Source organism: Chrysemys picta, chromosome 13 (genome assembly GCF_011386835.1).
Source record: "Chrysemys picta bellii isolate R12L10 chromosome 13, ASM1138683v2, whole genome shotgun sequence".
NCBI classification, from domain to species: Eukaryota; Metazoa; Chordata; order Testudines; family Emydidae; genus Chrysemys; species Chrysemys picta.
Window position 1 is genome coordinate 54,753,132 of NC_088803.1, and position 26,917 is coordinate 54,780,048.

At 58.8% G+C, this 26,917-nt stretch overlaps 4 protein-coding genes across 10 annotated transcripts; 2 read left to right on the forward strand and 2 right to left on the reverse strand.

The window, feature by feature from the left end:
• Nucleotides 1–419: 419 nt before the first annotated feature.
• On the forward strand, nucleotides 420–11,179 carry DNTTIP1 (deoxynucleotidyltransferase terminal interacting protein 1). Of its 6 annotated transcripts, none has more exons than XM_065566382.1 (13): nucleotides 420–490; nucleotides 1,332–1,402; nucleotides 2,569–2,665; nucleotides 3,189–3,287; nucleotides 6,007–6,075; nucleotides 6,617–6,673; nucleotides 6,992–7,053; nucleotides 8,266–8,311; nucleotides 8,831–8,889; nucleotides 9,140–9,200; nucleotides 9,643–9,714; nucleotides 10,251–10,306; nucleotides 10,689–11,179. In XM_065566382.1, exons 2-13 carry the CDS (start codon nucleotides 1,347–1,349, stop codon nucleotides 10,825–10,827), a joined length of 873 nt encoding a protein of 290 aa, XP_065422454.1. In that variant the 5' UTR covers nucleotides 420–490; nucleotides 1,332–1,346; the 3' UTR covers nucleotides 10,828–11,179. The 6 variants fall into 6 exon arrangements, with proteins under 6 accessions (XP_065422454.1, XP_065422455.1, XP_023964648.1 ...); XM_065566383.1 differs by lacking the exon at nucleotides 420–490 and adding an exon at nucleotides 886–910; XM_024108880.3 differs by lacking the exon at nucleotides 420–490 and adding an exon at nucleotides 916–1,049.
• Nucleotides 11,180–12,678: 1,499 nt separating this feature from the next.
• On the forward strand, nucleotides 12,679–16,708 carry UBE2C (ubiquitin conjugating enzyme E2 C). Of its 2 annotated transcripts, XM_005304850.4 has the most exons (6): nucleotides 12,684–12,845; nucleotides 13,110–13,137; nucleotides 13,289–13,375; nucleotides 13,493–13,697; nucleotides 16,031–16,090; nucleotides 16,486–16,708. In XM_005304850.4, the coding sequence occupies exons 1-6, from the start codon at nucleotides 12,748–12,750 to the stop codon at nucleotides 16,542–16,544; spliced, it is 537 nt and encodes a 178-aa protein (XP_005304907.1). In that variant the 5' UTR covers nucleotides 12,684–12,747; the 3' UTR covers nucleotides 16,545–16,708. The 2 variants fall into 2 exon arrangements, with proteins under 2 accessions (XP_042698502.1, XP_005304907.1); XM_042842568.2 differs by lacking the exon at nucleotides 13,289–13,375 and having other exon boundaries at nucleotides 12,679–12,845.
• A 523-nt stretch (nucleotides 16,709–17,231) lies between these two features.
• LOC101938769 (regulator of G-protein signaling 9-binding protein-like) lies at nucleotides 17,232–19,245 on the reverse strand. The gene is made up of 2 exons (XM_024108879.3): nucleotides 18,716–19,245; nucleotides 17,232–17,876 (listed from the first exon to the last, which is right to left on the reverse strand). The coding sequence occupies exons 1-2, from the start codon at nucleotides 18,954–18,956 to the stop codon at nucleotides 17,362–17,364; spliced, it is 756 nt and encodes a 251-aa protein (XP_023964647.1). The 5' UTR covers nucleotides 18,957–19,245; the 3' UTR covers nucleotides 17,232–17,361.
• Nucleotides 19,246–20,845: 1,600 nt separating this feature from the next.
• TNNC2 (troponin C2, fast skeletal type) lies at nucleotides 20,846–24,667 on the reverse strand. The gene is made up of 6 exons (XM_005304849.4): nucleotides 24,531–24,667; nucleotides 22,743–22,797; nucleotides 22,248–22,391; nucleotides 22,047–22,161; nucleotides 21,522–21,658; nucleotides 20,846–21,159 (listed from the first exon to the last, which is right to left on the reverse strand). The coding sequence occupies exons 1-6, from the start codon at nucleotides 24,531–24,533 to the stop codon at nucleotides 21,128–21,130; spliced, it is 486 nt and encodes a 161-aa protein (XP_005304906.1). The 5' UTR covers nucleotides 24,534–24,667; the 3' UTR covers nucleotides 20,846–21,127.
• Between the last annotated feature and the right edge of the window lie 2,250 nt (nucleotides 24,668–26,917).

Here is a 26,917-nt window from a genome sequence, read left to right on the forward strand (position 1 = left end):
CCATTGAATGTGCAGTGGCAGTCAAAAAAGCGAACAGAATGATTAAGAAAGGGACAGATAATAGGACAGAAAATATCATGTTGCCTCTATATAAATCCATGGTACACCCACATCTTGAATACTGTGTGCAGATGTGGTCGCCCCATCTCAAAAAAGAGATATTGGATTGGAAAAGGTTCAGAAAAGGGCAACAAAAATGATTAGGGATATGGAACAGCTTCTGTATGAGAGAAGATTAATAAGCCTGGGACTTTTCAGCTTGGAAAAGAGGCGACTAAGAGGGGATCTGAGAGAGGTCTATAAAATCATGAGTGCGGTGGAGAAAGTCAATAAGGGAGTGTTATTTACTCCTCCTCGTAACACAAGAACCGGGGTCACCCACTGAAAGGAACAGGCAGCAGGTTAAAGCAAACCAGAGGACAAGGCGCAGTCGCCCCGCGGAGCTCGTTGCCAGAGGCTGTTGTGAAGGCCAAGGCCGTGCCAGGGGTCGGTAAGGCCGGGATCAGGTCCTGGGGCCGGGCCCATCCATGGGCACTAGCCAGCTTGGCAGGGATGGTGCCCCGGCCTGTTGGCCAGACGCGGCGCCCGAACGGGCCACAGGCCCTCGGTCACTCCCAGCCTGTCCGAACAGGGGTCTAGGGGCCTTGCCCGGGCTCCCGCAGCGAGCACTGCGCTTCCCTAGCCGGGCTCCCGGTCCCCGCCACTAGCGGCGCGTTGGCCGGTCCGCGCTCGGACGGGCCGGGCCGGGCCGGGCGCCTCCGGCTCGCTGCCCCCGCGGGCCGGGGAATGGCCAGAGCCCCTCAGCCCTGACTGGGACTCAGCCCCTCCCCGAACAAGATGGCGGCCCGGTTGCCATAGCAGCCCGTCGCGCTTCCTACTGGCGAGTGCGTCGCAGGTGTGATGACGTCAGGTCAGTCCCGCTCCTTCCGGTGCGGCGGGTCGGGGGCGCTGCTCGAGCCGGGATGGGGGCCGCCCGGGATCCCGAGCAGCAGCCGGGGCCGCCGGGGGAAGGGGGCCCGGAGGAGGGGGACGGGCAGCTGGTGAGCACGGTGAGAGCCGGCGGGGCGGAGCCGCCCGGCCCGGCCCCGCTCCCGCCCGGTTGGCGCCGTAAGGCAGAGCCCGGGGCGCCCCGGGCCGGGCCGGGCGGGGCAGGCGCTGGGCGGCCCCCGCTCTCGGGGCGGCCTGTAGGATTTGCCTGACAGCCCAGAGCGCCCCCCCCCCGATCTAGGGGAGGCATCTGTGCCCCCCCCCGCCGGGGCCCTGAGGTGGGCGGGGGGCCCCTCTCTGGGCCCTGCTCGCTGCAACCCCCCCTCTGCTCCTCCTCCCTGCAGAGCCCCTGGAACATCATGATCAAGCACCGGCAGGTGCAGCGGCGGGGTCGGCGCTCGCAGATGACAACAAGGTACAAGCTGCGCCCAGAGCTGGGACCGTCACTTTGGGGTGCTGACAGGAGGTGCCCAGCCTTGCGCATCCAGACACAGGGCACTCCTGGCAGGCTGGCTGCTGCTGGAGATGCTTGGGCTCCCTGAAGGGTCTCTGGCGTGTCAAGTCACTGCATCCCGAGTTGTGCAGGCACTCGGGGATTATCTTGTCTCAGGCAGTTCAAAAGAGCCTCCTCTGACACCCACCAGACCCGCTAAACAATAGGATTAAACCCAAGCACATGGGGTTTAATACCAGGAAGAAGCAACATTGTCTAGAGGACTGAGCAAAGGCACAGGGTATAGGAACTCGGAAATTCTGATCCTGGCTCTGCCATTAACTCCCTGTGCGGTGCTGAGCAAGGCATTTTGCTGATCTCGGTCTTGGTTTCTCTGTCTGTACCCAGGGAAGTAATGTGCGTACAGTTCTTTGAAGACTGAAATGCTCTACAATTGCTAAGTGGTGGTGGTCACTGTGAGATGTCCTGGGGTCTAGTGGTAGCTCAGGTCACTGGCTCAGCAGCTTGTGCAATCCTGGTGAAGTAGAGGTTCAAAAGAGCATAAGAACGGTCGTACTGCGTCAAACCAATGGTCCATCTAGCCCATTATCCTGGCTTCCAACAGTGGCCGATACCTCTGGGGTACCTGGCAATGAACAGAGAAATCATCAAGTGATCCATCCTCGTCATCCAATCCCAGCTTCTGGCAATCAGAGGTTTAGGGATATGTGAAGTTGGGTCCCTGACCATCTTGGCTAATAGCCACTGATGGACATGTTCTCCAGGAACTTATCTAGTTCTTCTTTGAACCCAGTTATACTTTTACATCACTTGCAAACGACGCTCCTCTCTAGCTGATGCTTCAAGCAGTGATGAATTCAGAGGGGTATTGTATCCAGCACTTCTTTTCTGTTGGGAGATCTAGGTTTGGAGTCAGTGGGTAATTCTGCTGCTAGGTTTGGAGTGGAAATAAGCTTGCAGCCTGTGTTGTTAGAGTTGTGTCCTTTGTAGAGGTCTGTAAACTCTGGTGGACATCCATGTGGGTGAGAACATTTGGGACAGCATTGTCGAGTGGGATTCTGGGCCTGGGGATTTTCTGAGCTGGGTGTGGCAGTAAGGGTGGGTGGAGTAATTTATCTCGTGTTCAGTTTTACAGATCCTGCCGTCTCCATGGATTTGCTGCGAGCTGTTCTGCAGCCTAGTATCAACGAGGAGATCCAGATTGTCTTCAATAAATACATGAAGGTAAAAGCTCATTAGGAAAGGGAAATCTCTTGGGCGGACATCAGCCTTCTACCTCCAGCCTGTGCTGTTAGGCACTGACCCAGTGAAACCCCAGCCCTGTAGCCCTCTTTACATACACAACATAACCTTGTGAACTGGGTAAGAAGGGCAGGTGAGTGCTGCTCAGTCTAATCCTGAAAGGGTCACACTCGGAGAGCTCCCAGTCCCTTCTGGAGGAGTCGAAATGCACACAGGTAAGATGAAACTTTAAAAATGAGTTCTGCTGGACAACAGCGAGTGACCAGAGAGGATGGAGTCTGCTACCAAGGGGTATGGAACTTCCTAATGGGATTGCATCCCTTGTGCTCAGTGCTGACCCTGATGACCATACGGTATTTGGTTGTAGCATGAGCAGAGGTGGCTCCAGGAGTCACCAGCCCCTGACTTTGTGCAGATGAGAGCCTAGTTCCAAGGAGGCAGCCCCCTGTGGAAAGAGGTTAGAGCAGCCAGCATCATTCTAACCGTCTCTTGGGCCCCTTTCCAGTTTTTCCAGAAGGCAGCAGTTAACGTGAGAGAGAACGTCGGGGAGGAGGTGGACCCAGAGCAGCTCATCCAGGAAACATGTCGGAGCTGCCTAGAACAGGTAGGGATGTGCAATTGCCACACGCAGCTGGGGTCACCGCCCTCTGGGAGTAGCCTTGTAAGAAAGAACCCAGGGATGGAAATATCTGCCCCACAATCTCCTGAGGATACAGAGCATCGCAGGCTGGGTGCCCAAAACCTCACAGGACAAAATGTCCTTGCTAACATGCCTTTGTATCTAGGTCAGTGATACTCAGATTGCGGCTCGCCAGTCACCAGTGGCTCCTTAATGCGTCTCCTGCAGCTCTTTGCAGTACGTGATATTAAGACGTGTGTGATTTAATTATTAACCAATCAGGGTGCTTTTACTGTGTTGTTAAGCAGTTGTAGTTAATAAAATAATAATACATGGTCAGTCATTTTGCTCTGAGAATTATACAGTAAATGAAACAATGAATTCACACTCCTGTGGCTCTTTTGGGTAATGTTGATCGCTAATTTGGCTCCTGAACCACTGAGGTCTGAGTATCCCTGACCTAGGGAGAGCTGGTTGTATGGATCAGCCAGCAGAGGGCTCTGGTGGAAGGAACTTCATGCTCTTCTCCAGCTCATGCACACTGTGGTGATGTTGGCCTCATAAGCATGACCTGGATGAGGAGCCAGGGGTATGGAGCCAGCTCTGAGCTGCTTCTCCTTTCCCTAGTTCTGGCTGATGCAAAGCCAACTGACAAGGAATTTCAGGGGTGATTCTAGGCCCCCAGCAGCGTTGGGATGATCCCATCACTGCTGTAACCCAGTCAGCCTGGCCTGGAGGTTGGGACCTTCCCTTTCCCGTCCCAACCGTGACACTGTTCTCCAGGCCTGGGGCACCTGCAGGTCAGACTATTGCCGTGTGCTCTGCATGGGGCTGCCCCTTACGGCCAGCCAGAGTCTGGCGCTGGTGCAGAACGCAGCACTCGCTTACTGAGCGGGGCACTTCTCTGGGAGCACATGACCCCATGCGCCGGGATCGGCACTGGCTGCCCATTGGTTTCTGCAGCCCTAAATAGCCTGGGACTGGCCTTACCTCAGAGATCAACACCTCTCTCCCTGGCCAGGCCTCCACTGCCTCTGTTGGAGAGGCACTCAAATTGGATCCCTTAGTTGTAGAACAGAGAGGGTGGCTGGCAGGGCACTCCTCTGTGAGGGCCCCAGGACTCTGGAACTTGCTCTTCCTGGGCTGAAATACCCAAATGTGGTGACCTGGGCACAGTGCCCAGTCCTCTGTTTGATGCAGGTTTGGAGGGGCTGAGGTTTTGCGGCTCAGAATGAGGAAGTGGCAGGGAGGAGCCCATTGTGTAGGTGGCTAACTGGCTGAGCTCCTGTCTGCAAGATTATTCTAATGCTGCTGGGGTTTGGTTGTAATACTAATGATCTGTTGGGGCACCTACATTCCGGGAGAGGCGTCTCTCATCTTAAATTGAAGTAAATAAACCTTAATTGAATTTCACAATTTTCTGCTCGTTAATAGAGAGGCGCTGCAAACTCCTAGTGAATGATCAGCTTCGCCTTTCCTCAGCCAGAGTTTGAACTATGGGAATGATTAAGGGATTGGAAAACCTGCCTTCAAGGAGCTCCATTTATTTAGCTTAAAGAGAAGGTTAAGGGGTGACTTGAGCCCAGTGTATAAGTACCCAACTGGGGCACAGAAATTTGATGGGGACTTTTCAGTCTAGCACAGGGGCGGGCAAACTTTTTGGCCTGAGGGCCGCATCGGGTTTTGGAAATTGTATGGAGGGCCGGTTAGGGTCCTCTCTGGTCACTCGCTGTGCCTCCCTAAACAGCCAGGCGTGGCCTGGCCCCCACCTCCTATCCACTCCCGGCCCCCCTCAGGACTCCTGACCCATTCAACACCCCCCCCCCCCGCCGCCCTCTGACCGCCCCGACCCCTATCCACACCCCTGACCGCCACCCCAAATTCCCCTGCCCTCTATCCAACCCCACCTGCTCCCTGCCTCCTTACTGTGCTGCCTGGAGCACCGGTGGCTGGCAGCGCTACAACCACGCCACCTGGCTGGAGCCAGCCAGTCCACCGCACAGCACAGAGCACCGGGGTGGCTGGGCTCTACAGCTGCGCTGCCCCAGGAGCTTGCAACCCCGCTGCCCAGAGCATTGCGCCAGTGGCACGGTGCGCTGACGCTGTGGGGGAGGGGAAGAGCAGGGGAGGGGCCAGGGGCTAGCCTCCCGGGCCAGGAGCTCAGGGGCCGTGCAGGAGGGTGCCGCGGGCCGTAGCTTGCCCACCCCTGGTCTAGCAGATGAAAGTCTAACACAATCCAACGGCTGGAAGTTGAAGCAAGACCAATTCAGACTGGAAATAGGGTGCAAATTATTAACAGCGAGAGTAATTCACTATTGTGACAATGTACCAAGGGTCATGGTGGATTCTCCATCACTAGACATTTTTAAATCATACGTGTGTGTTTTTCTGGAAGATCTGCTCCAGTTCAAACAGGAATTAATTCAGGGAAGTTCTCTGGCCTGTGTTATTTGGGGGGTCGGGGCAGTATCAAACTAGATGATCAGCCAGGTCCCTTCTGGCCTTTGTGACTCTGCGTTCATGTTAGTCCAGTGATCTGAGCCAGATATGCCGCGTGTAAAAGCTGTTATAGGAATCAAATTAATCTGTGAATGCCTCTTGGGGAGAGAACCTGTCCCACAGCTAGCCTCCTTCCTGGTCCTCTTGGGGCCCTGAAGTACAGCAGCTTCCTGGAGGCAGATAACCCTTTCCTCTCTCCCCACAGGCTAAGCTGCTGTTCTCTGATGGCAAGAAGGTGATACCCAGACTGATCCACGAACAGTCAGTGCCAAAGGTAGAGCTGAGCTTCAGGGACCTGGGCTGGGAGTCTGGGGTTGGGCTTCTAATTGCTTTTTCTGTAGCAGTGGCTTGGCAGAAGCTAGGAGAGACCCATAGCAGTATTCGATTCTTATCTGCTGATAGTGATGATCAAGAAATGGAACCAGAACCTGTAAGGGGGTGGAGCAGGGATCTCCTAGCCAGTCTGTCCTTTGTAAAGCCACCTGGCTGCAGAGGAGACCTCTGTGTAAGTGGATTTCTTGCCTCTCTGTCAGTCCTTCCGATGAGGAAATGGAATTGGGGAGAGTGAAGGCTGGGAGAGGAGAGGACTTGGACAGAGCAGTGAGGGGCCCAGACCTGGTCTCTGCCTTGGGCAGGTAGAACCCCATGTGCCCATCTCTAAGGATCAGGCTGGGGTGGCTCCACCTGCTTGAGTGGCACGCATTTCTAGGTGCAACGGAGAAGAGGGTAGTTGTCTGGGTGGCTAGAGTGCTTCCATGAGAGAGACTGGAGAGGGAGAAGGGCTGTGTTCATTCCATCACCAATTTCTTTGCCAGCGTGCCCGGCAGATGGAAGAGGAATCGAGTCGGCGAGGAAGCCCTGTTCCCAAAAAGGTAAGGACCATGCAAGGACTCCACCCCGACACACTGCCTCATGGGGAAGCTTGGCCCTCGTTTCTCGTGCAGGCCTCACTGGCTGCTCCCTCCCCATCCCTGAGAGAGGGTTAGGAAGGGGGCAGCCTCCAGGGCAGCCTGTGGCCCCCACTCTACTCAGCAATGCTAGCTCCTTTTGCCCAGTCTCAGCATTTCTTATAGCTGCTCTTAACCGTTTCATCATGTGGTTGGGAGAGCCGCCTTCCCAGCAGGGAATGCACGTGTGCTTCTCAGGTGAGTGCTGGATGAGTGAGCAAATGAGGGATTTCTCTCTTGCAGAGGAAGGGGCGACCTCCAGGGCAGAGCCTGCTGAATGATCGTGGAGCCCCAGGTGTGGCCACGTAAGTGTGGAGATAAAAGGGGGGAGACACAAGGCTGGCTGAGGAAGGGTAGGGCAGCCCAGCTATCTTTCTCCTGGTGTGTTTCTCACAAATGGATTGCCAAGTGGGCAAGATGCTTTCAGCTGAGGTTGACTCGTCCTCTCTCTGAGTCCAAGCCCTACAGGGAGGCAGTTCCAAACACGAGAGCTGCAGGGCAGAAGGTTTTTGGCTGTGGTGAGATTGTGCATTTGGGCAAACAGGAGGCTCAGGCGAGGGGAGTGAAGACACACGTGGTCGGCTGGAGCCTGGCCACGAAGGGGTTTAAATGCAAGCTCAAACAAGCGAATGAGGAACCTATAGATGGGAGTGCTGTGGCCCCACTCCCTGCCAGTGAGAAGGCAGAAGCATAGTGCATGTGCTGGAGACAGGAGGTCAGGGACTCAGAAGCCATAGAGAAGGAAATTGCAGTAACAGAGGTGACGAAGATCTGCCGAGAAGATGGAGACCTGTGTAGGATTTGGGCCAAGTCAAGGCAGCTGCACATAGGGGCAGTGAGCCACGCAGGTGGCAATGACAGATTTTCAGCCATATGGGATGTAGAGGAAAACTCATGGCCAAGCGTGGCATTCAGGGTAGGGCCTCTGGAGGGAAATGGAAGGTCTGAGTCAAGAAGGAAGAGGAGTGTCTGGAGCTCAACTTGGGGGCGCCTCCTGGCTAAGAGAAGCATTTCTCTGTGTGAGACCTGCACAGCTTTTCTTCAGCTAAATGAGCCTGGTCAGTGAGGCCGGGGGGAGGGTCACTGAAGGGCCTGAAATATGTGTGGCTGAGTATTGTCAGGGTAAGGTTCAAGGCAGGATCAGAGGAGCCAGGGGCCATCCAAGAGAGCAGAGGCCATGAGTCTTGTGGGACTCAGAGAGGAGGGGTTGATGTGGAAGAGGATCCAGCACCAGAGAAATGGGGGGGTGGGGGCGGAGGGATATTCAGGGGTGCTCTGTCTGTCTGGAGAGGGGGAGGGGATGTATGTCCTGATCAGGAGAGCAGAATCGTTTCAGGCTGTAAGCAGCTTGGATTAGTAAAATCTAGGGCTGGCAAGATGACCAGCCCTCCCCATGGGGTCTGCTCCTGACAGGCCCTTTCCTAGTGCTTTTTATCCAGTGTTGATTTAAATTCTTTTGTGGCTTCTTGGCATGAGTCCTCTGGGAATTCAGGCCTCTTCTGTGTTTTCCCCGTCAGGTGGAAGCTCAAATCCTGTGAGCCAGTGCGCCGGGAGGGACCGAAGGTACAGTGTGCAGCTGGCTGCCTTTCGCTGGGCTTGGCTCAGTAGTGCTCCACGCAGCCTCCCTTCTCCCCATTGCCTCTGGCAGTGATCGTCCTGCCACCCACAGGAACAGAGGCTGATTCTAGGCCAGGCTTTACCCAGCTCTGCCACCTCCCTGCAGTGGCAAAGTAGGGAGAGCAATGGGCTGGGTGGAGGCCCTCATCTCCTGCCTCCCTACCCACTCCCCGGTGCAGCCCAGCAGCTTGGAGGACATAGACTCCTCCTGGCTATGGATGATCTGTCCCAGGGCAGCACGTTCTGCTGGGAAGGCCAGAGAAACTCCACTGCCTGTTCGATCAGTCAAGGTATGAGACGTATTTTCCCCTCCATGGAGCCCACGAGCCTGCAGCTTGTCAGCCCCACCAGAGCCACTGGGGCCCCTGCAAGAGTTTGCCACAGAAATCTGAGGCTCAAAGGTGGGGTGCTGGATCTGGATCTGTTGGGTTTCTAATCTCTGCCCCTTTCCCAATCGCTCTGTAGTGGGATCCAGCCCGGCTGACTGAGTCCACAACCTTTGTGCTGGGATCTCGAGCAAACAAGTAAGGAATCGTCCTGTGGGGTGCTGGCTCTGTGCCCTGTAGTTCTGGGTGAGGGGAAGAAGGGGGCAGCGGCACTGTCTCTGGGGCTGGAGCCCATGGTTCTCCTCTCACTAGTTAAATATCTCTGCACTCTGAAGCAGAGTGGGAAGGGCACGGGCTCTGGGGACGGAAGGAAGCCTCCATACATCACACTTCAGCTGCCCCTGTGCACAGGCCTAACCCCCCTTCCCCCACCATGTTCCTGTTTCAGGGCTCTTGGAATGGGAGGAACCAGAGGGCGACTCTACATCAAACACCCCCATCTCTTTAAGGTCAGAAACCTCAGCACAATGCTTCCCTTTTTGGGGTTTGCTCAGAACTTGCTTGTGACGGGGGTGGGGAATATATCCTTGTGCTTGTATGTTCTGTCCCCTCTCACACCCTGCTGACGTTGCTTGTCGTCTCCTGGGGCAGGGATGTTACCTCACAATAGATTTAAAAATGCTGTTAAAGCTAATGTAATACACTAGACTTGCTTCCCGTGGGGTGATGAATTTGCCTGGCACAGGAGGCTTTGCCTTGAGGAGTAAGCAGGATGGGACTGAGTCCTCATTCATAGACGATCTCTTACTGGGAGACATGGGGTTACCCCTGGGTTTCCACAGAGGAGGACGGGCCTGGGCTCTGAGTCCACACCCAGAAGTTGCCCCATGATGGTGGCTACAGATGTTGGTATGTCGCTTGTGGTGTTCTCACCTTGCTGCTCTGTTGCAGTATGCGGCTGATCCTCAAGACAAGCACTGGCTGGCAGAACAGCAGCACATGAGGGCCACAGGGGGCAAGATGGTGAGTGTGGCCAGGCCTGGCTCCTGCCACAGCCTGGGATCTTGATGGGGACGGGGAGAGAATCGTAAAGTAAACTGGTTCAGAATTAAGTGTGCAAATAAGCAGAAGCCAGTGTAGTAAGCAACGGATTCCAGGGGCCCGGGTTTGCTCGTCCATACTGCAGCCCCTTCAGAGCACCGTCTGGCAGGCCGCTCTCTGCACCTCGTCACTTGGGGCTGAGATTTGGCAGCTGTTGCTTCAGCCTAGGAAGTCATCCGCTTTGATGCGACTGTTATGATGATGAGGGTTTGTAAGAGTGAGCAAGGTGGAACCGTGAGATACAGAAAACCACTTCCCCTGGACTCTCAGGAGCAATTCTGCTCACACCTGACCTGGTTTCTTTGAGGTATTGGGGGATGGGTGCTATTTACAAAGCTAGCACCGCTACTTCATGCCAGCAGATCTCATTTCTGAGTAGCCAAATGGAAAATCTTCTTAGCCTGTGTATGTTCAACCCGAATGGCTCCTAACCATCTCTCGTTTCCCAATTGCTGCAGGCGTACCTCCTCATAGAGGAGGATATTCAGGATCTGGCAGCCAGTGATGATTACAGGTGAGGCAAGGAACCAAGACTTCAGCTGTGCTGAAATCCCTGCCCTCTCCCCTTATAAAACAAGAAATGACTGGGGGAGGGGATGGGGGAGTCGTCATACCCACAGGGCGCAAGAGAGCGAGCAAGGTCAGGAGGCAGAGTGGGTCCTGCCTAGTATTGTGCTCTACCGATGATCTCAGCACCCACGACTGGGATGAGACTTCTCAGCACCCAGTGTGTGCCCACCATGCTGCACTCTCCTGAAAATCAGACTTCTCCTGGGAGCCCTGCTGTCTGGACAATCTTACCTCAGTCGTGGGTGCGGAGTTTTCCTGAAACTGTGACCAGACAGTGTCTGTGTCCCTCCCCACATGCTCACTCCTGTCTCCCACTTGCTCACCAGGGGCTCTCCTGATTTGAAGCTGGAAGAACTAAAACCTTTTATCCCACCTGCATGGATGACTGAAAAGATGCAGAAATATATGGAGACACTTCGCCATGAAGGGGACCCACAGCCTCCAGAGGGAACCCATGAAACATAAGAAACCTCACCCTCCCTGCCAAGTGGCGCCCAGTCACAGCCTGTCACAACATGGACTCTCACGGGAGTTTCCCTATCTTTCCTTCCTTTGTGTTTCACTGGACATGTTGGGGCTTGTGCTTTTGTTGGCCCAGGTACCAGAATGCTGCCCACAGGGAACAGCAGTGCAGAGCTGTGATTAAACCTCCTGAGAGTTGTTTGGGCCATTCCCCTTAGTCAGTGGTGGCTGGCAGTAAACAAAGTCACTGGCTGCTTCCTGCTTCTCTTCAGAGCTGCACTTTTCTATTTGTGTGAACTTCCTGTTTCAGATCCTCTGTGTACAAACAGATTTGTAATAAATGCTGCTGCCAGAACCCGCTGTGCCCATGCAAAGGCAGTTACCGTGGGGGGAAATAGCTGTAGTGGGAAAGAGGGATATGGAGCTGTTCCTTATACAGAGCTAATCAGGGAAGGAGTGAGAGTTTCTCCCACTTCTTGGGGCTAGGGAAAGAGGACATTTGAGCTGCTACTCCTGCCTCCTTATGGAGAAGGTTCTTTAGTAGTGCTCCCATTGCTGATAGGGCAGAGGGTCTAGAGTTTGAATTCCTGTGCTGCCATATTCCTCAGTGCTTTGGCCACAGCCAGCCTGCTGGCATCCATCAGCTGCTATCATTAAAGCTGGGCCCTGCTTCCTCTGTGGAGCTGTGATTTTACAGACAGAAGTGATGACTTATCCAGCACCCCAACCTGCACGTTGCTCCACAGAGCCAAGCTGGGTAAGTTACATCTTTAGTTGGAGGGGAGAGAGATAAGCTTTCAGCTACACCGAGCTCTCCTGCAGGTCCCTGCTAGGGTCACCATATGTTCTGATTTTATAGGGACAGTCCTGATTTTTGGGGTCTTTTTCTTATATAGGCTCCTATTACTCCCCCCCCCCCCCTGATTTTTTACATTTGCTGTCTGGTCACCCTCGTCCCTGCCCAGGCAGCGTGGGGGGTCTCTGCCTCGTGGAGCTTGCTACCGAATAGAGAACTTAAGGGCTGCCCTGGAAAACAAGCTGCTTGTGCCCCAGAGTCTGGGCTCCCTGGCACGCAGCACATGGTGTTCTGCTTGTTACATGTGTGTGTTCCCCAAGGCTGGGCTAGGCTGGCTGCACAGGGCGGGGGAGGCTGTGGGTGCAAAGGCCTGTGCAGCTGCCTAGGCCGGGTGGAGCAGGCCGGCTCTGCAATGCGGAGGCCCGGGCTGGCTTGACCCTCTCCCAGCAGCCGGGCCCGTCTGCCCTGGTCCCTAGGTAGGGTGACCAGCTGTCCTGATTTTATAGGGACAGTCCCAACATTTGGGGCTTTTTCTTATATAGGCTCCTATTACCCCCCACCCCTGTCCGGATTGCTGTCTGGTCAGCAAGTGTCGGGGGTAGCCGGGTTAGTCTGTACCTACAAAAACAACAAGGAGTCTGGGGGCACCATACAGACAAACAGATTGATGGGGGCAGAAGCTTCACTGTCAGTACAGAATGCCTGCCTCTGTCCCCTTCACTCCCTGCAGCTGCAGAAGTGGGGTTTTACCCACGACAGCTTCTGCCCCCATCAATCTGTTCGGCTGTAAGGGGCCCCCGGACTCCTCCTTGTTCTTGTCTGGGCACCGTATCGCTCGGCTGGGGCTGCCCCCAGAACTGCTGGTTACTGGTCCTTTAAGAGCCCTGCCCCGCCCTTCTCGGCCTCGGCCACCGTCACAGCCAATCCCGGGTAATTGACATTCCACCGGGCCAATCCTGAGGCCGATGGAGCCGGAGGCCGGTTGCCTGGCCGCCCCCGTCGAGCCGCGATTGGCTGGATCGAAACAAAACGGGCCGCTGATTGGCTGAGGAGGCGGAGGTCCGTTTCAAACGCCGGAGCGGGAGCGAGCGGCCGCGGGAGCGCGGGCGGGGCTAAGTAGCGCTGCGATGGCCTCGCAGAACGCGGACCCCGCCGCCCGGCCCAGCGCCGCCCGCAAGGGGACCGAGCCCGGCAGCAGCGCGGCCCGCGGCTCCGTGGGGAAGCGGTGAGCGGGCGGGAGGGTCCCGTCCGGGCCGGTCCGGTCCGGTCCGGTCCGGTCCGGCACCGGGCGGGCCGGGGAGCTGCGGGCCGGTGGGTTGGGGCGGACCGGCGGGAGAGGCCGGGCGGGAGGGACCGGCCAGTGGGTTGGGTGGACCGGCGGGAGGGGAGCTGGGGACCGGCGGGCGGACCGGCGGGAGGGACCGGGCCGGGCGGACCGACCGGGGAGCTGCGGGCCGCGCCCCCTGACCCTGTCCCCTCTGTCCCGCAGGCTGCAGCAGGAGCTGATGGCGCTGATGGTGAGTCGGGCCGCCGGGCGCTGGGGCCGGGCCGGGCCGGGGGATGCTCCCTGGGGCCGGGGCGGGTTGGCCCCGGGCCCGCCCTGGGGGCTGCGGCGGGGGGTGGCCGGGCCGGGCGCTCGCTCCTAACCCGTGTCCCGTCCCCGCTCAGATGGCCGGCGACAAAGGGATCTCCGCCTTCCCCGAGTCGGACAATCTCTTCCGCTGGATCGGGACCATCGACGGTGCCGCTGGGACGGTGAGCGAGGGGCCGAGCTGGGCTGGGGGGACTGGCGAGCCCGCGGCTCTGGGGAGCAGGGGGGCACGGAGGGGTCAGGGTCCGCCCGGCTAACGCCTCCCTGCCTGTCTCCCCCAGGTGTACGAGGAGCTGAGGTATAAGCTCTCCCTGGAGTTCCCCGACGGGTATCCCTACAACGCCCCCACCGTCAAGTTCCTCACCCCCTGCTACCACCCCAACGTGGACACGCAGGGCAACATCTGCTTGGACATCCTCAAGGACAAGTGGTCGGCGCTCTACGACGTCCGGACGATCCTGCTGTCCATTCAGAGCCTGCTGGGAGGTGAGGCTGCCTGGGCATCGCCCCCCGGTGTCCTGCGGCTCTGAGTTCCTGGGCTCCCCTTTCCCATCCCAGCCTCCTCCCGCTCCCCTTGCTTGCCCAAAGCATGTCCTTGCCTCCGAGTGTGCACCGTGATCAGCCCATCACGCTGACCAGTATTGCTTCATCATTCCCTTGTGCTCCTCCATCTGCTGTCTCATCCGATACTGGGACCGTCACGGCAGCTCTCTGGGGCAGGGACGGAGCTTTTGTTAGGTTTGTACAAGGCCTGGTACGATTGCGGCTTTGTCCGTGCCCGGGGTTCCTAGGTGCTACCATGATACAAATAGAATAACTGCTACAGCGGACAGCGATCAGGCTGGGGTGTGAGCCAGGGGAGGAAGGCATCATGGCGGGAAGCATGTGACCAGACGCTAAACAACCAGTGGGGCCAGGGGACGATGGAAGGGCCAAAGGAGCACTCAAGGAGATGAGGCCATTGCGGAGAAACTAAATGAATTCTTTGCATCAGTCTTCATGGCTGCGGATGTGAGGGAGATTCCCAAACCTGAGCCATTCTTTTTAGGTGACAGATCTGAGGAACTGTCCCAGATTGAGGTGTCATTAGAGGAGGTTTTGGAACAAATTGATAAACTAAATAGTAATAAGTCACCAGGACCAGATGGTATCACCCAAGAGTTCTGAAGGAACTCAGATGTGAAATTGCAGAACTACTAACTGTAGTCTGTAACCTATCACTTAAATCAACTGCTGTACCAAATGACTGGCAGATAGCTAATGTGACACCAATTTTTTAAAAGGATTCCTGAGGTGATCCCAGCAATTACAGGCCTGTAAGCCTGACTTCAGTACTGGGCAAACTGGTTGAAACTATAATAAAGAACAATATTGCCAGACATATAGATGAACCTAATTTGTTGAGGAAAAGTCAACATGGTTTTAGTAAAGGGAAATCATGCCTCATCAATCTACTAGAATTCTTTGAGGGGGTCAACAAGCATGTGGACCAAGGGGATCCACTGAATATAGTGTACTTAGGTGTTCAGAAAGCCTTTGACAAGGTCCCTCAAAGGGTCTTACGCAAAGTAAGCTGCCATGGGATAAGAGGGAAGGTCCTCTCATGGACTGGTAACTGTTTAAAAGACAGGAAACAAAGGGTAGGAATAAATGGTCAGTTTTCAGAATGGAGAGAGGTAAATGGTGGTGTCCCCCAGGGGTCTGTACTGGGCCCAGTCCTATTCAACATATTCATAAATGATCTGGAAAAAGGGGTAAACAGGTGGCAAAATTTGCAGATGATACAAAATTACTAAAGATCATTAAGTCCCAGGCAGACTGCAAAGAGCTACAAAAGGATCTCACAAAACTGGGTGACTGGGCAACAAAATGGCAGATGAAGTTTAATGTTGATAAATGCAAAGTAATGCACATTGGAAAACATAATCCCAACTATACATATAAAATGATGGGGTTTAAATTAGCGGTTACCACTCAAGAAAGAGATCTTGGTGTCATTGTGGATAGTTCTCTGAAAATATCCACTCAATGTGCAGCGGCAGTCAAAAAATGAACAGAATGCTGGGAATAATTAAGAAAGGGATAGATAATAGGACAGAAAATATCATGTTGTCTCTATATAAATCCATGGTACACCCACATCTTAAATACTGTGTGCAGATGTGGTTGCCCCATCTTTAAAAGATGTATTGGAATTGGAAAAGGTTCAGAAAAGGGCAACAAAAATGATTAGGGGTGTGGAAGGGTTTCCATATGAGGAGAGATTAATAAGACTAGCATTTTTCAGCTTGGAAAAGAGACAGCTAAAGGGAGATCTGATTGAGGTCTATAAAATCATGACTGGTGTAGAGAAAGTAGACAACACAAGAACTAAGGGTCACCAAATGAAATTAATAGGTAGCAGGTTTAAAACAAATAAAAGGAAGTATTTCTTCACACAACCTGTGGAACTCCTTGCCAGAGGATGTTGTGAAGGCCAAGACTGTAACAGGGTTCAAAAAAGAACTAGATAAATTCACGGATGGTAGGTCCATCAATGGCTATTAGCCAGGATGGGCAGGGATGGTGTTCCTAGCCTCTGTTTGCCAGAAGCTGGGAATGGGCAACAGGGGATGGATCACTTGGTGATTACCTGTTCTGTTCATTCCCTCTGGGGCACCTGGCATTGGCCACTGTCAGAAGACAGCATGCTGGGCTAGATGGACCCTCGGTCCTACCCAGTAGGGCCGTTCTTATGGAGTGGGGTGAGCGTGTTGCTGTGTAAGAAACAGGAAGCCTACTCTGTCCTCACACTGACCCTCCCGTCTCCCAATCCTCAGAGCCGAACGTTGAGAGCCCCCTGAACACACATGCGGCCGAACTCTGGAAGAACCAAGCAGGTGAGTGTCTCCCGTTGGGGTCCGTTAGGCACCGTGGCTCTGGGTTACTCCTGGCTGAGCTGCCTACAGGCCCAGCGCAGGGTTACAGCTGCCCTCCAGTGCCTGGGCATGGAGAGGAGGACAGCTGCCTTCAGACCTGTTTGGGTAACAATCCCCGTCCCCAGGGACGGTACCTGATTGGGGGGCCTGGGACTTGGGCACTCACTCGGCCTGGCTTCGTTGCCGAGCTCTGGCCCAGTAGAGGAGGGTGTCTTCCTTCCTAGCCTGTCCCAGGGTGACTTCCTCTCGCCAGCTGCAGGAGCTGGAATAGCCTGAGTGGAGAGAGCCCCGGGTGAACCCCCTGTGCTCCTCTGCGAAGTCTGCCCCTCTCCAACAGCTCTCCCCTCCCTCCCCAGCCTTCAAGAAATACCTGCAGGAAACGTACGCAAAGCAGGCCAAGAGCCAGGAGACCTGATGCCTGTCCAAGCCGCAGCTCTTTGTCTGTCTGTCCCTATCTGCTCTCTGGAACTGTCCTCTGACTGCTCTGTACAGGACTCTGTATCATACGCTGGTTTTAAATTAATTCTGCAGGTGGAACCCACGGTTACTGTATAAATAAACTCTCGTTTTTTAACTTTGGTTTTGCACAGATCATGGTACTTGCATTGGGCTGGGTGGTGTCTTGGGCCGCGGTGACCCCTTCTGGCCGGGCTGCCATGCACAGCAAGAACCGAGCCCAGGGCACTTGGAGCCAAGAGGGCCTGGCCTTGCCTTGAGGCAGCTCTCGGCTGCTGATCTGCCACCGCCTGGGGCCAGTCACCCCAGCAGATGGGGATTCAAGCACAGATCTCTGTGACCTCCACGCACCTCCATCACCACCACCACTGTGGGTGTGGAAATGGTTCCCTGGGGCAGGGGCACTTTGTAGGCTCTACAGGGAACGAACACAAGTGGGAGAACGACATTTATTAATCCCCCAGCAGTCTCCTCTGCCACGACTCCCTCCAGTGCCGGGGGGGTGGGGGCTCTTTGCCACCCTTCCCTTGGCCTGCAGTGCCCCCCCACCTTGCCACCGCTATCCCACATGCTCCCTGAGCTGAGTGCCCTGCTGGCAGGGGAGCCCTCAGCCAACCTGTTCCTACCCCAAGCCAGAGCACCTCTTCCTGCTTCTCCCAGCTGGGCGCCATGTGCTCAAAGAAACTTGCCTTTCTGGGCTGCTGTGGCCAAGGGTCCCTGTTCTGGGTTTTCTCCTGGGGGGAGCAAAGTCCTGCCCCTTTGCAGGGGGGCGCTAGTCATGACAATGTGCAGCAGAGTGCAGGCCAGCCCTGACGCTGCCCGCAGCACCCTGGGCCACCTGCCACCTCTGCAGCCTGTCTCTCGCTGCACGACCCCTCTGCCTCACAGGCCAAGCTGCTGCCCGGCCCGGCCTCTTCTGTGGCCTCCACTGTCCAGACAGGGACATTGACTCTGGTCTCCATCTCCAGCAGCATGGTCCCCACACGCTCAATCTGCTCCTCCAGGCTAGGGGCAGCACCCAGCTGCTCCGTGCTCCTGGCGCCCTTGCGGCTTGGCCTCCTCCACGGCTTGTGCCCTCCATCTGTGGCCTTCCCCGTGAGGCCAGTGCTCACCAGCGGCCCCCCCCGCCCCTGCAGGGGGAAGAGTTGGAGGAGATGATGGGCCCTGTGCAGGTCTTGGTGGAAGAGCTCCAGAGCGGACAGGGACAGCACCCACAGCCTCTCCAGCTCCTGCCGCTCCTCGGGGCTGGCCAGCGGCTGCCTCAGCCCGGCTAGGAGCACGTTCCGCAGCCCTGCAGGGAGACGTGCATCCAGTGTTACCAGCCCGGGGAGGGAAGCTAGCAGAGCACAGCACTGGGCGGGCTCGAGTGGAAGGTAATGGAACAGCTGCGCTAGCAATGAGCCAGCTGGGATGAAACAGCCTGGTGACGGAGGGCCAAACTGTGAGCCGCGCGCCAGCCGTGGGCTTGTCCAGCAGGCTTGCCCAAGACATCTGCCTGGTGTATTCTCACCCAGGGGTGGGGTCCCATGCACACCCTTGCAGGTGCAGAACTCTGCCCCCAGCGGCCAGGTCTAATGGGGCGAGGGGCAGTGGGAGGAGATTAAATATTAACTGTCCCAAGGGGTAGCAAGCAACCCCCTCCCCCCATGGCTCGCAGAGGGATGAGCCCTGGATCGATGCCCCACCTGAGCTCAAGTAGCTCCCTTACCTGGCAATGCGAGCGGGCTGTTACTCGCCATGGGGACAAGGCACTGGCGAGGGCTGCCAGCATTCGCTCTCAGAACTGCCCATTACTGCCGTGTGTCAGGCCTGGCTCTGGGCAGAAGACGCAGGACAGGAGGGAGGCGGACATGGGGAGCGGGCTCCCATTCGAATGCAGAGGAAAGCGGGAGCTGGCCGCGCGCGGGCAGGGTGGTCTGTGCGCTGTTAGACCAGCCCAGGCTGTGAGCGCTGTAGCCCCAAGCCTGGGGAAGAGCAGGTGCCCAGCGCACAGCCCCTGTGCAGTGAGCACCCAGGGGCTGGACTGAAGGGCATTGGCTGTGGGGCAGCCCCAGGCAGGGCAGCACAGCATCATCTCCCCCCCTCTCTAGCCCTGTTCCTGGCAATAACAGGCTGGGCTCAGTTCCTTACCCTTGCTGAGCTCGTGCACCTCCTTGCTCCGCTCCTGCAGCTCCTCCCGCAGCCGGGGTGAGTCAGCCGTGCCCCCCAGCTGCAGCGCCAGCTGTCTGTGCCACACAATGACTTTGCTCAGGGAGGTGTGGGCGGCTGCACACTCTCCTCTCACCTCCCCCATGTTGTGGGAGTCAGGCACATGGGACATCTGCCAGGGCAGGGACCCTGCTGCTGGGTGTTCCCTCTCCAGCGCCTGCATGCAGCCCAGGGCCTCAGCTGTGCGTGGCTTGCTCCAGTGCCTGCTGGTGGATGGGGAAGCGGCACCAGCCAGTGCGTTGGGGTGCACAGCAGGCTGGTGCTGGGGCCTGCTGTCGAGGTGGGGTCCTCCACACCTGGGTGTAGCCGGTGGGCTGTGCCACAAAGGGCTCTCACACCCACTTGGGGCCTCGTGCAGGCTGGGGCCTGCTGCTGTCCGTGATGCAGAACCCCTCTTATCAGCTCCAGCTGTTCTCCCAGAGGCAGGCACCAAGTGGGAAGGCGGCCTGGGCCGAAGCTGTCAGTGGAGTGACCTCCCCGGGGCAGCAGTCTGGAGGAGCCGGACTCTCCCACACGCCAGCACCGCCTCCCTGCTCCAGTCCTGTCACCGCAATGCTATGCAGTTCTCTTGGTGGGAACGGGCCTGAGCCGGCGCTGCCAGCCCTGCAAACTGGCTGTCGGAGCCCCTCGGCGTCCCGGTCCCGGGAGCGGCTCCCTCGCTCTCCTCTCCGCTGCTGGAGTCTCCGCTAGCCGGGCCGAGCCTGAGGCAGATTGTTAGGGGCGGGCTCTGGGGTCCCAGGGGAGCTGCGGCAGGTCTAGGCAGGCGCTGCCTCGCTATTTTCCGTGGGTGGGTTTAACCCATGAGGCCCGGGGGGGAGTCCTGGCCTGTGGGGATCCCAAAGTTGCATCTTCCCCCTAGCTGGAAATGTGTCTCCGGGTGCCATGGCCTGTGGTTGTGGCTCCGGGCTCCCCGGTTGTGGGATCCCACCTGCTGACGGGTCCGGGGGGCAGATCTATGGGCAGCAGGGGGTGATGACAGGCCCAGGGTCTGCCCCGGTCTGGCTGTCTCCCTCCCCACCTGAAATGATTACGGGGCTGTTTGAAAGTGATCCTCTAGCATGACCCCCCCGGGGGGGGGGGCAGTCCCCCGCTGGCGCTGCCTGGGCCACGGCCGTGGATGTGGCCCTGCATCCCAGGGGCTGGCCCAGGGCCCATTGGGGTGGGGCCGGCAGCCTGAGCTGTGATGGCTCTGGTGACTGGAGCAGAAGCGGTTCCTGGAAGGGAGAGCAGAGGGGGCCCTGACATGGGGTCACCATGCAGCCTCTCTGCTACGCCAGGCTGGTGATGGCTGCCAAGGTCCCTGGCTTGGAGGGGCTCAGTGTGACTCAGCCTCCCCAGAATAAGAGCACCCCCATATTCCCAGCCCCTGTGGCCTGTGGGCCAGCCCTGCCCTGAGGTAAAGGGATTCCTCAGTGGTGCCCTGGTCCCGGTCCCAGGCCCTGCCCCTCCAGCTGACCCTGCAACCCCACAAGGGAGGGCCTGGGTTGCTGCTTGGTTCCTGCACCACAGCCCCTGTGAGGTGCAGAGAGCTGCCAGCCAGCCAGCGAGCTCCTCCCCTGCGGAAAATCTGAGCTCACTGCTGGCCTGGTCCCCAGAGGCCATGTGGGAAAGGCAGCCCAGAGCCCAGAGTGCAGCCCCCTGGCCCCACCCAGTCGGCATCAGCCCAGCTGAGACCCATGCCTGCCTGGCACTATCCCAGGCTGTGAGCATGGGGGCAGGAGCTGCTCAGCCGTAGATGGCCCTGCTTGCTGAGTGGGGCACCAGGGGCTGCTCTGAGCAGTTACCAAGTGCTGTGAGCAGGGCTGGACCGGCCACATGTGGTCATACCCACCCCAGGCCCTGGCAACACTCCCCCCCTTCCCTGCCCCAACTCCAGTGACATGCGCCGAGGCCCGGGCACCTCCTTCAGTGTCATGCCCCTGGGAGGACCTCACATCCCCCCACCCGCTTCCTGCAGACTCCTCCCTGGTTGCCTGTGCTAGGGTCTCTGGCCAGAGGGTCCCCCACCCGCCCCACTCCCCATATCAGAGCCAGCTAGAATCCAGGCTCCGGCAGGTTCAAACTTTTGACCCTTTTAATGAGGCTTCAATACTATACACAGCGTTTACAGACGGGGGAAAGGCTCTTTCCAGCCGTGTGAGAGGTGAGTCCACAGCCCACCAGCCCCGGGGCGCGGCAACAAGGGAGCAGTGGAACTGTACAAAGCGAGCACTTCACGGGGCAGGGGAGGCCAGGCCCTCTGGCTGGAGGCTGCTCCCAGAGTGCGCTTGGCTTTGCTGTGCGGAGATGGAGCAGGGCTGGAAGCAGGGCCTGGCTCGCAGGAATGTCGGTCCTTTACTGCACACCTTCCATCATCTTCAGGAACTCTGCAGGCACAAGCAGCCAGACACCTGGTCAGTGCTGGGGGGCTGGGAGCTCAGGGGCGGGGTTGGGAATGGGGATGGGGATGGGGAGGGTGCACCACACCCGTCATGCAGCACAACTCTCACAGACACCCCCAGGCGCTGGGCTATCAGGGTTCCCTGGCCCCGGCACTCTGTACCAGGCATCCCTCAGCTCAGTGGAGAGGTTGGGAAGGTGGAGCTCTTGGGGCTTAGGAGAGCTCTGAGCACAGATCCTGCTGGGCTCAATGTGGAGTGGGGAGGGGAGGAGGCCGGCTAAGGGTGGGGGAGTGAGAGCTCCCCTGGGCAGCCCCACAAAGCCTGGGTGAGGGAGCCCTGGGCCTCACCATCAAAATCGATGCGTCCGTCATTGTTTTTGTCCCCGTCTTTCATGAGCTCCTCGATCTCCTCCTCAGTCACGCTCTCCCCAGAGGCTCGGAAAATCTCGGTCAGCTCCTCGGCGTCGATGTACCCATCCGCGTTCCTGTGGGGACAGGGCATGCGGCTCTGAGTGGGGCTGGCCGGGCGGGCGGAGAGCAGGGGCAGCAGGGGACTCTGGGCCCCCAGCCTGGCCCCTGCTCTAGCAGCCGACCCAGTTGGTGCAGCTGTTCGGGAGCCAACCCAGGAGCCTGGATGACTCAGGCTCAGAGGGAACTTGGGGAGAGACGGGCGTCCCCTGAGCTGAGAGGGAGGCAGCAACGTTACTCTGGGGACAGAGGTCTGTGGCCACGGGTGAGGCGGCCTGGTCAATGGCCACTGGGCCAAGGACCTTCCTGCAGCCCGGGGGGGCAGCGGGACTCAGAACCCCCCACGCTGAGCTGGGCTCCCCCGAGCCAGGCCGGCGGAGCTGAGCCCATGCCACGCTGACTCACTTGTCGAAGATGCGGAAGCACTCTGCCAGCTCCTCCTCCGACTTGCCCTTGGCATCCTCCTTCATCTGCCGCACCATCATGACCAGGAACTCTTCGAAGTCGATGGTGCCGCTGCCTGCGGGAAGAAGCCGCCCCGAGGTCAGGAACCGCCAGCCCCTGCCCCCTCCCCAGGGATTGTTCCAAGAGGAAGACGCTGCTCACCATCTTCATCCACCTCCTCGATGATGGCGTCCAGCTCCTCCTTGGTGGGAGTCTGCCCCAGCATGCGCATGACGGTGCCCAGCTCCTTGGTGCTGATGTCCCCGCCGCCGTCCGCGTCGAACATGTCGAAGGCGGCCTTGAACTCTGCAGGACAGGGCCGAGTTAGCAGGGAGCTGAGAACGCTCCTCAGCTCTGCCCAGCGCCCATCGGCATGGCCAGCGCTGCTTGGCTCTGAGCCCCGGCATCCCCCAGGTACCGAGGGGTGGGCACAGCCGTGCAGACAGCCCAGTGCCCTCCCAGGCTTGGGAGTAGGATGTGCTGGTCGGGTCTATCGCCCTCTTCCCTTCCCAGGAGAGAGCAGGTCCTGGGGGAGTCCTGGGGGCAGGTCCCCCTTCAGAGTCACCTTGGGCCAGCAGCTCCTGTCCTTTCCCCTCTCTGCGGGGAGCTCTGACAGCCCCTCCTGCCCTGTGCCCAGAGGGGCTCGGTTACACTCACCCGCAATCATTTCCTCGCTGAGGAAGGACCGCGCTTCCGCCTGCTGGTCCGTCGTCTGCAAGGCAAACAAAACAGCTGCTCACCCAGAGCTCCAGCCCGGGCCCTGCCGTCTCTTCTCGCAGCAGGCGGGGAGCGGCCAGCTCTGTCCCCTCTCTGCAGCAGGGTGTAGGTGAGGCGGGTCCCTGAGCCACCCAGACCCCAAGGCTGAGCACTGCCACCCCACCCCCAGCACAGCCCAGCACCTGAGCTCAGAGCCATGCAATTCTGGGCTCAGTCGCACGTCCCAGAGCCCTGCCCCCTGGGCCACTGCCCACCATGGCCCCTGGCCACTGCCCACCATGGCCCTGGGTGCAGGGCGTGCAGGGAAAGGCAGGCGTGGGCGAGTTACATATGTGATTTACACAGATTATCAGCACTTCACAAGCACTGTCGGCTGTGCACCGTCCTGGGAGGTCCCCAGCCAGACCTGCCAAGCGTCTTGTGAGCTCTGTGGCTGGCTCCGAGATCCTGCAGGCCACGGGGAGGCGCCTGTGTGAACAGACCACTCATGGCCAGTTGCTGCTGCTGGAACCCGGGTCCCTCCCTGCCATGACCTGCCCTCAGACTCAGCTCCCCCACTTCCCACAATCCTCTGCCCTGCTGGTGCACATGGTCATCCCCCCCCGGACGCCTCTCCCTCTCTGGGTCATTGGGATTGCGGGGCGCAGCCTTGAGGCTGGGCGTTAGCCTGAGCGGCCGGCTCCCAGCTCTGCTGGGTGCCCGGTCACTAGCCCAGGCCAGACTGCTCCATCGACACCTGCAGCAGGACCTGCGTGCTGGGCGTTCCCAGCCCCGGACGTGCGCGGCTATTCTTAGCAGAGACTCGGCTCCCTTGTAGGGGAGCAGCGGGACGCCAGGCCCACGCACCTGTTGGAATCGGATTGAGTTACTCCTTGAGGGCCAGGCCCACGCAGCTGGCGGGAGCTTGCGGGCCTGCAGACGGGTGTCTTATGACCCAGAGCTCAGCTTACTGGCCAGCCTGTGCTCAATGCTGCTCCTGAATCCCAGCCAGAGCTCCGCTTCCTTGGAGTCGAGACGCAGCCTCCTGCCCCCCAGTGCAGCACTGCCCCACCCCAGCGGATGCCAGGACACCAGGGTCCCTGTGCAGGACAGGGGCTGCCTCAGGGCTTCCTCTCCCAGCTGAGTGAGATGGGAGCAGCCCCTGCCCATTCCTCACCCAGCCCTCCTGGCCCCTTAGTACCTGTGCCCTGTTCTACACCCCTGGGTCGGCGCCATTCGGGGGCTGGGGGTGGGGGGTACAGTATGGGACAAATCTGCAAATCGCAACATCATCATCTTGTTTTCCTAAATGCCCCAACACCCCCCCACCACACCCCTCGCAGGGACCTTGGCCCTGCAGCCCCGATCCTCCTTCATCTCACACAACCAGCCCAACCGACTTCACCCCGCTAACGCTCTGATCAGGAGCCGCCCTGCGCTCGGCGCTGTCGCCCGCGTGCACGTTCCCATGGGCAGTGGCTCCTCCTGAAGCATAACCTCTGCCCTGCAGGACCTGACCGTCCCAGGGCTCCTGTACCAGCCTCTCCAATGGGCCTGAGCTGGTCATCTCCCACCGGGGGAACGCGCCTGCACCACGCACACGTGCCCCCCAGTCCAGCCGGCTCCTGCTCCCCGACGTCAGACTCTGCAAGCACAAGCCCTTGGCCACTGCTGTAGCGGGGGCCTCCGGCCGGCCCTGGCCCCAGGCCGCTCCATCTGCTGCCAGGCCGTTCTCGCACAGGCTCTTACCATGTTGGCTGGTCACCCCGCAGTGCCCACAGACCAGAGTCACCGTGACCTGCAACACACAGACCCCAGGAGCTTCCCCTCAGCCCCTGGCCCCCCTATTTGTACTGTCCTCGACCAGCACGCTGCAGCCAAGCACCACGCCATTGGGTGTCACCAGGTGCCGCTCTCGCAACAGCCTATCAGCTGCCTCCCGTTAGCCCTCGCCCCCTGATTGGTGGCAGGGCCATTTTACCTAATTTAGCAAAAGCTTTATTGGCCGAGCCGTGGGGATTACGAGCAGGTCAGGGAGTCGCGCGAGGAATTCGACCCCTCCAGGGAGCAGGACACTGGAGACACGGCTCCTCCCTCCCGCATCGGCTGAGCACCTGCCGGGGGCTGGCCCAGGAGGGAGAGGGCTCCAGCTAGAGCCAGCTGGCGTCTGGGGGCCGGGGCCGGCCGGCCAAGGAAGAGCCCACGGCCCCCGAGAAAGGGGGGCGAGGGGGGGACTGACCTATTGCCTTCAGCACGGCAAGGAGGGTGATTCCATCTGGCCCCCAGGCTGGGGCTGGGCTGGGGAGGACAGAGGGGTGGGGCAGGGGAAGGCGAGGTAGAGTGGGGGAAGGAGGATGGACAGTGTAGTCCCAGGCCGAGAACGGCTCCTGCTTTTGTGCTATAAGCTGAGGAACCTCTGTGAGCTCCAGGCCCCCGAGTGGCAGAAGCAGCCGTTCCGCACCAGGGCAAATCACGCCACACCATGCCACATGCTCTGCCCCTGCCCCTGCCCCTGCCCAGCCTTCAGCCCGCCTCCTTTCCCAGGTGCCACTGTCCCATGGCTGGCTCATCTCCAGCCCAGTTGGGACATGCGGCTCGGCGTGTTTATCTCTCTTTCCAGATGATCTGGGGTCCCTGCCAGCCAATGTCTACAGCTATTTGGGGGGCTGAGTTTATTCCTTGTTTCTAGCTCCAGGGGCGGCTCTAGCTTTTTTGCCATCCCAAGCACGGCAGGCAGGCTGCCTTCGGCGGTGCGCCTGCGGGAGGTCCCCGGTCCTACGGATTCGGTGTACCCGCTGCCGAATTGCCGCCGAATCCACGGGACTGGCGGACCTCCTGCAGGCATGCCGCCGAAGGCTGCCTGACTGCTGCCCTTGGAGGGCCCGGCAGGGCACCCCCCGCGGCTTGCCACCCCAGGCACGCACTTGGAGCACTGGTGCCTGGAGCCGCCGCTGTCTAGCCCCCTCACCCCCCAGTTCTCAGATGTCCCTGCATTGTCCTGTCTTTCCCCAGCTCCAGCACTTCCTCAGCCCCATGGCTCCCTTTCCTGCATTCCTGTAACTGGCCCCTCAGGCTGGGGCCAGAGCCCATCCTGACTGTCCGCCAAACATCTCACCCCAAGAAGCCTCCAGCCGGAGAGCACCAGGAGTAGCAGGGACTACCTGGCCCTGCGCCCGGGGAGTGGAACGCCCTGCACTGAGAAGACTGGCATGGAGAAAGAGGGGGTGGGACCAGCGCGACTCCAAGAGGCCCCAGCATGGTGGCCGAAGGGCCGGGCATGACACCTGCCTAGCACTGGATTCTGCCGGAGCACTAGCTGTGCCTGGAGGCACTGTCACAGCACCATGGATGGCAAGTGCCAGCAAAGTGCCCAGGGCTCAGTCCAAGGAGGGGAGGAGGGTGACATGGGACTACCAGATCCTAGGTTTGCTTCTGGCCTTGCCAAGCCCATCCACTCCACAGCTGAGCCTCGGAGCTGGGCACGGCCCTGGGGAGACGAGCCAGGCCTGGATTTTCTCATCCACGCAGGGAGCTGCATTCACAACATCTTCCCCATCCTTTCTCCATGAGGGGGCAGAGGCACAGGCCAGAGGGGAGGGCAGGACATGTCTCCCCATGTGCAGGTTTGCTGGGGGAGGGGAGCCGCTGGAGACAGGCTGGGAGCCCCGGCTAGATAGCCCTGTCCTGCATGGAGGCTCAGATTCCTGGCACCCTCTGGAGGTCTCCTGTCATCTCTCCTGTTTACATGGGGATCCTGTTCCCCACCCATCTGGGATCTAGGGAAGGGTGCTGTCCTTGGGAACACAGCAATAGCAAAAGAAGGGGAACCCCAGTCCCACTCCAGCCCTGGGGGCCCATGGGATTGCCCTAGCCAGGCCATTCCAGACCCTGGAGTGGATGCCATGTTTACAGCCACGACTGAGAGTGGAGTGGGCAGAAAGGGTCCGTGTGCTGGCTGAGGGGAACATCCAGGGGCATTGCAAGGCTGGGAACCGGCACAGTCAGTGTCCAGGTGTGTGACGCTTTGGGCATCAACAAGTATGTTACTCTGGAAGCAGGGTCGTCATCAGCGAGAGTCCATCCCCCTTCCCTCTGTTCCCGCTCCCCATTCCCCCTTTGCATGCACAAAGCCCCGT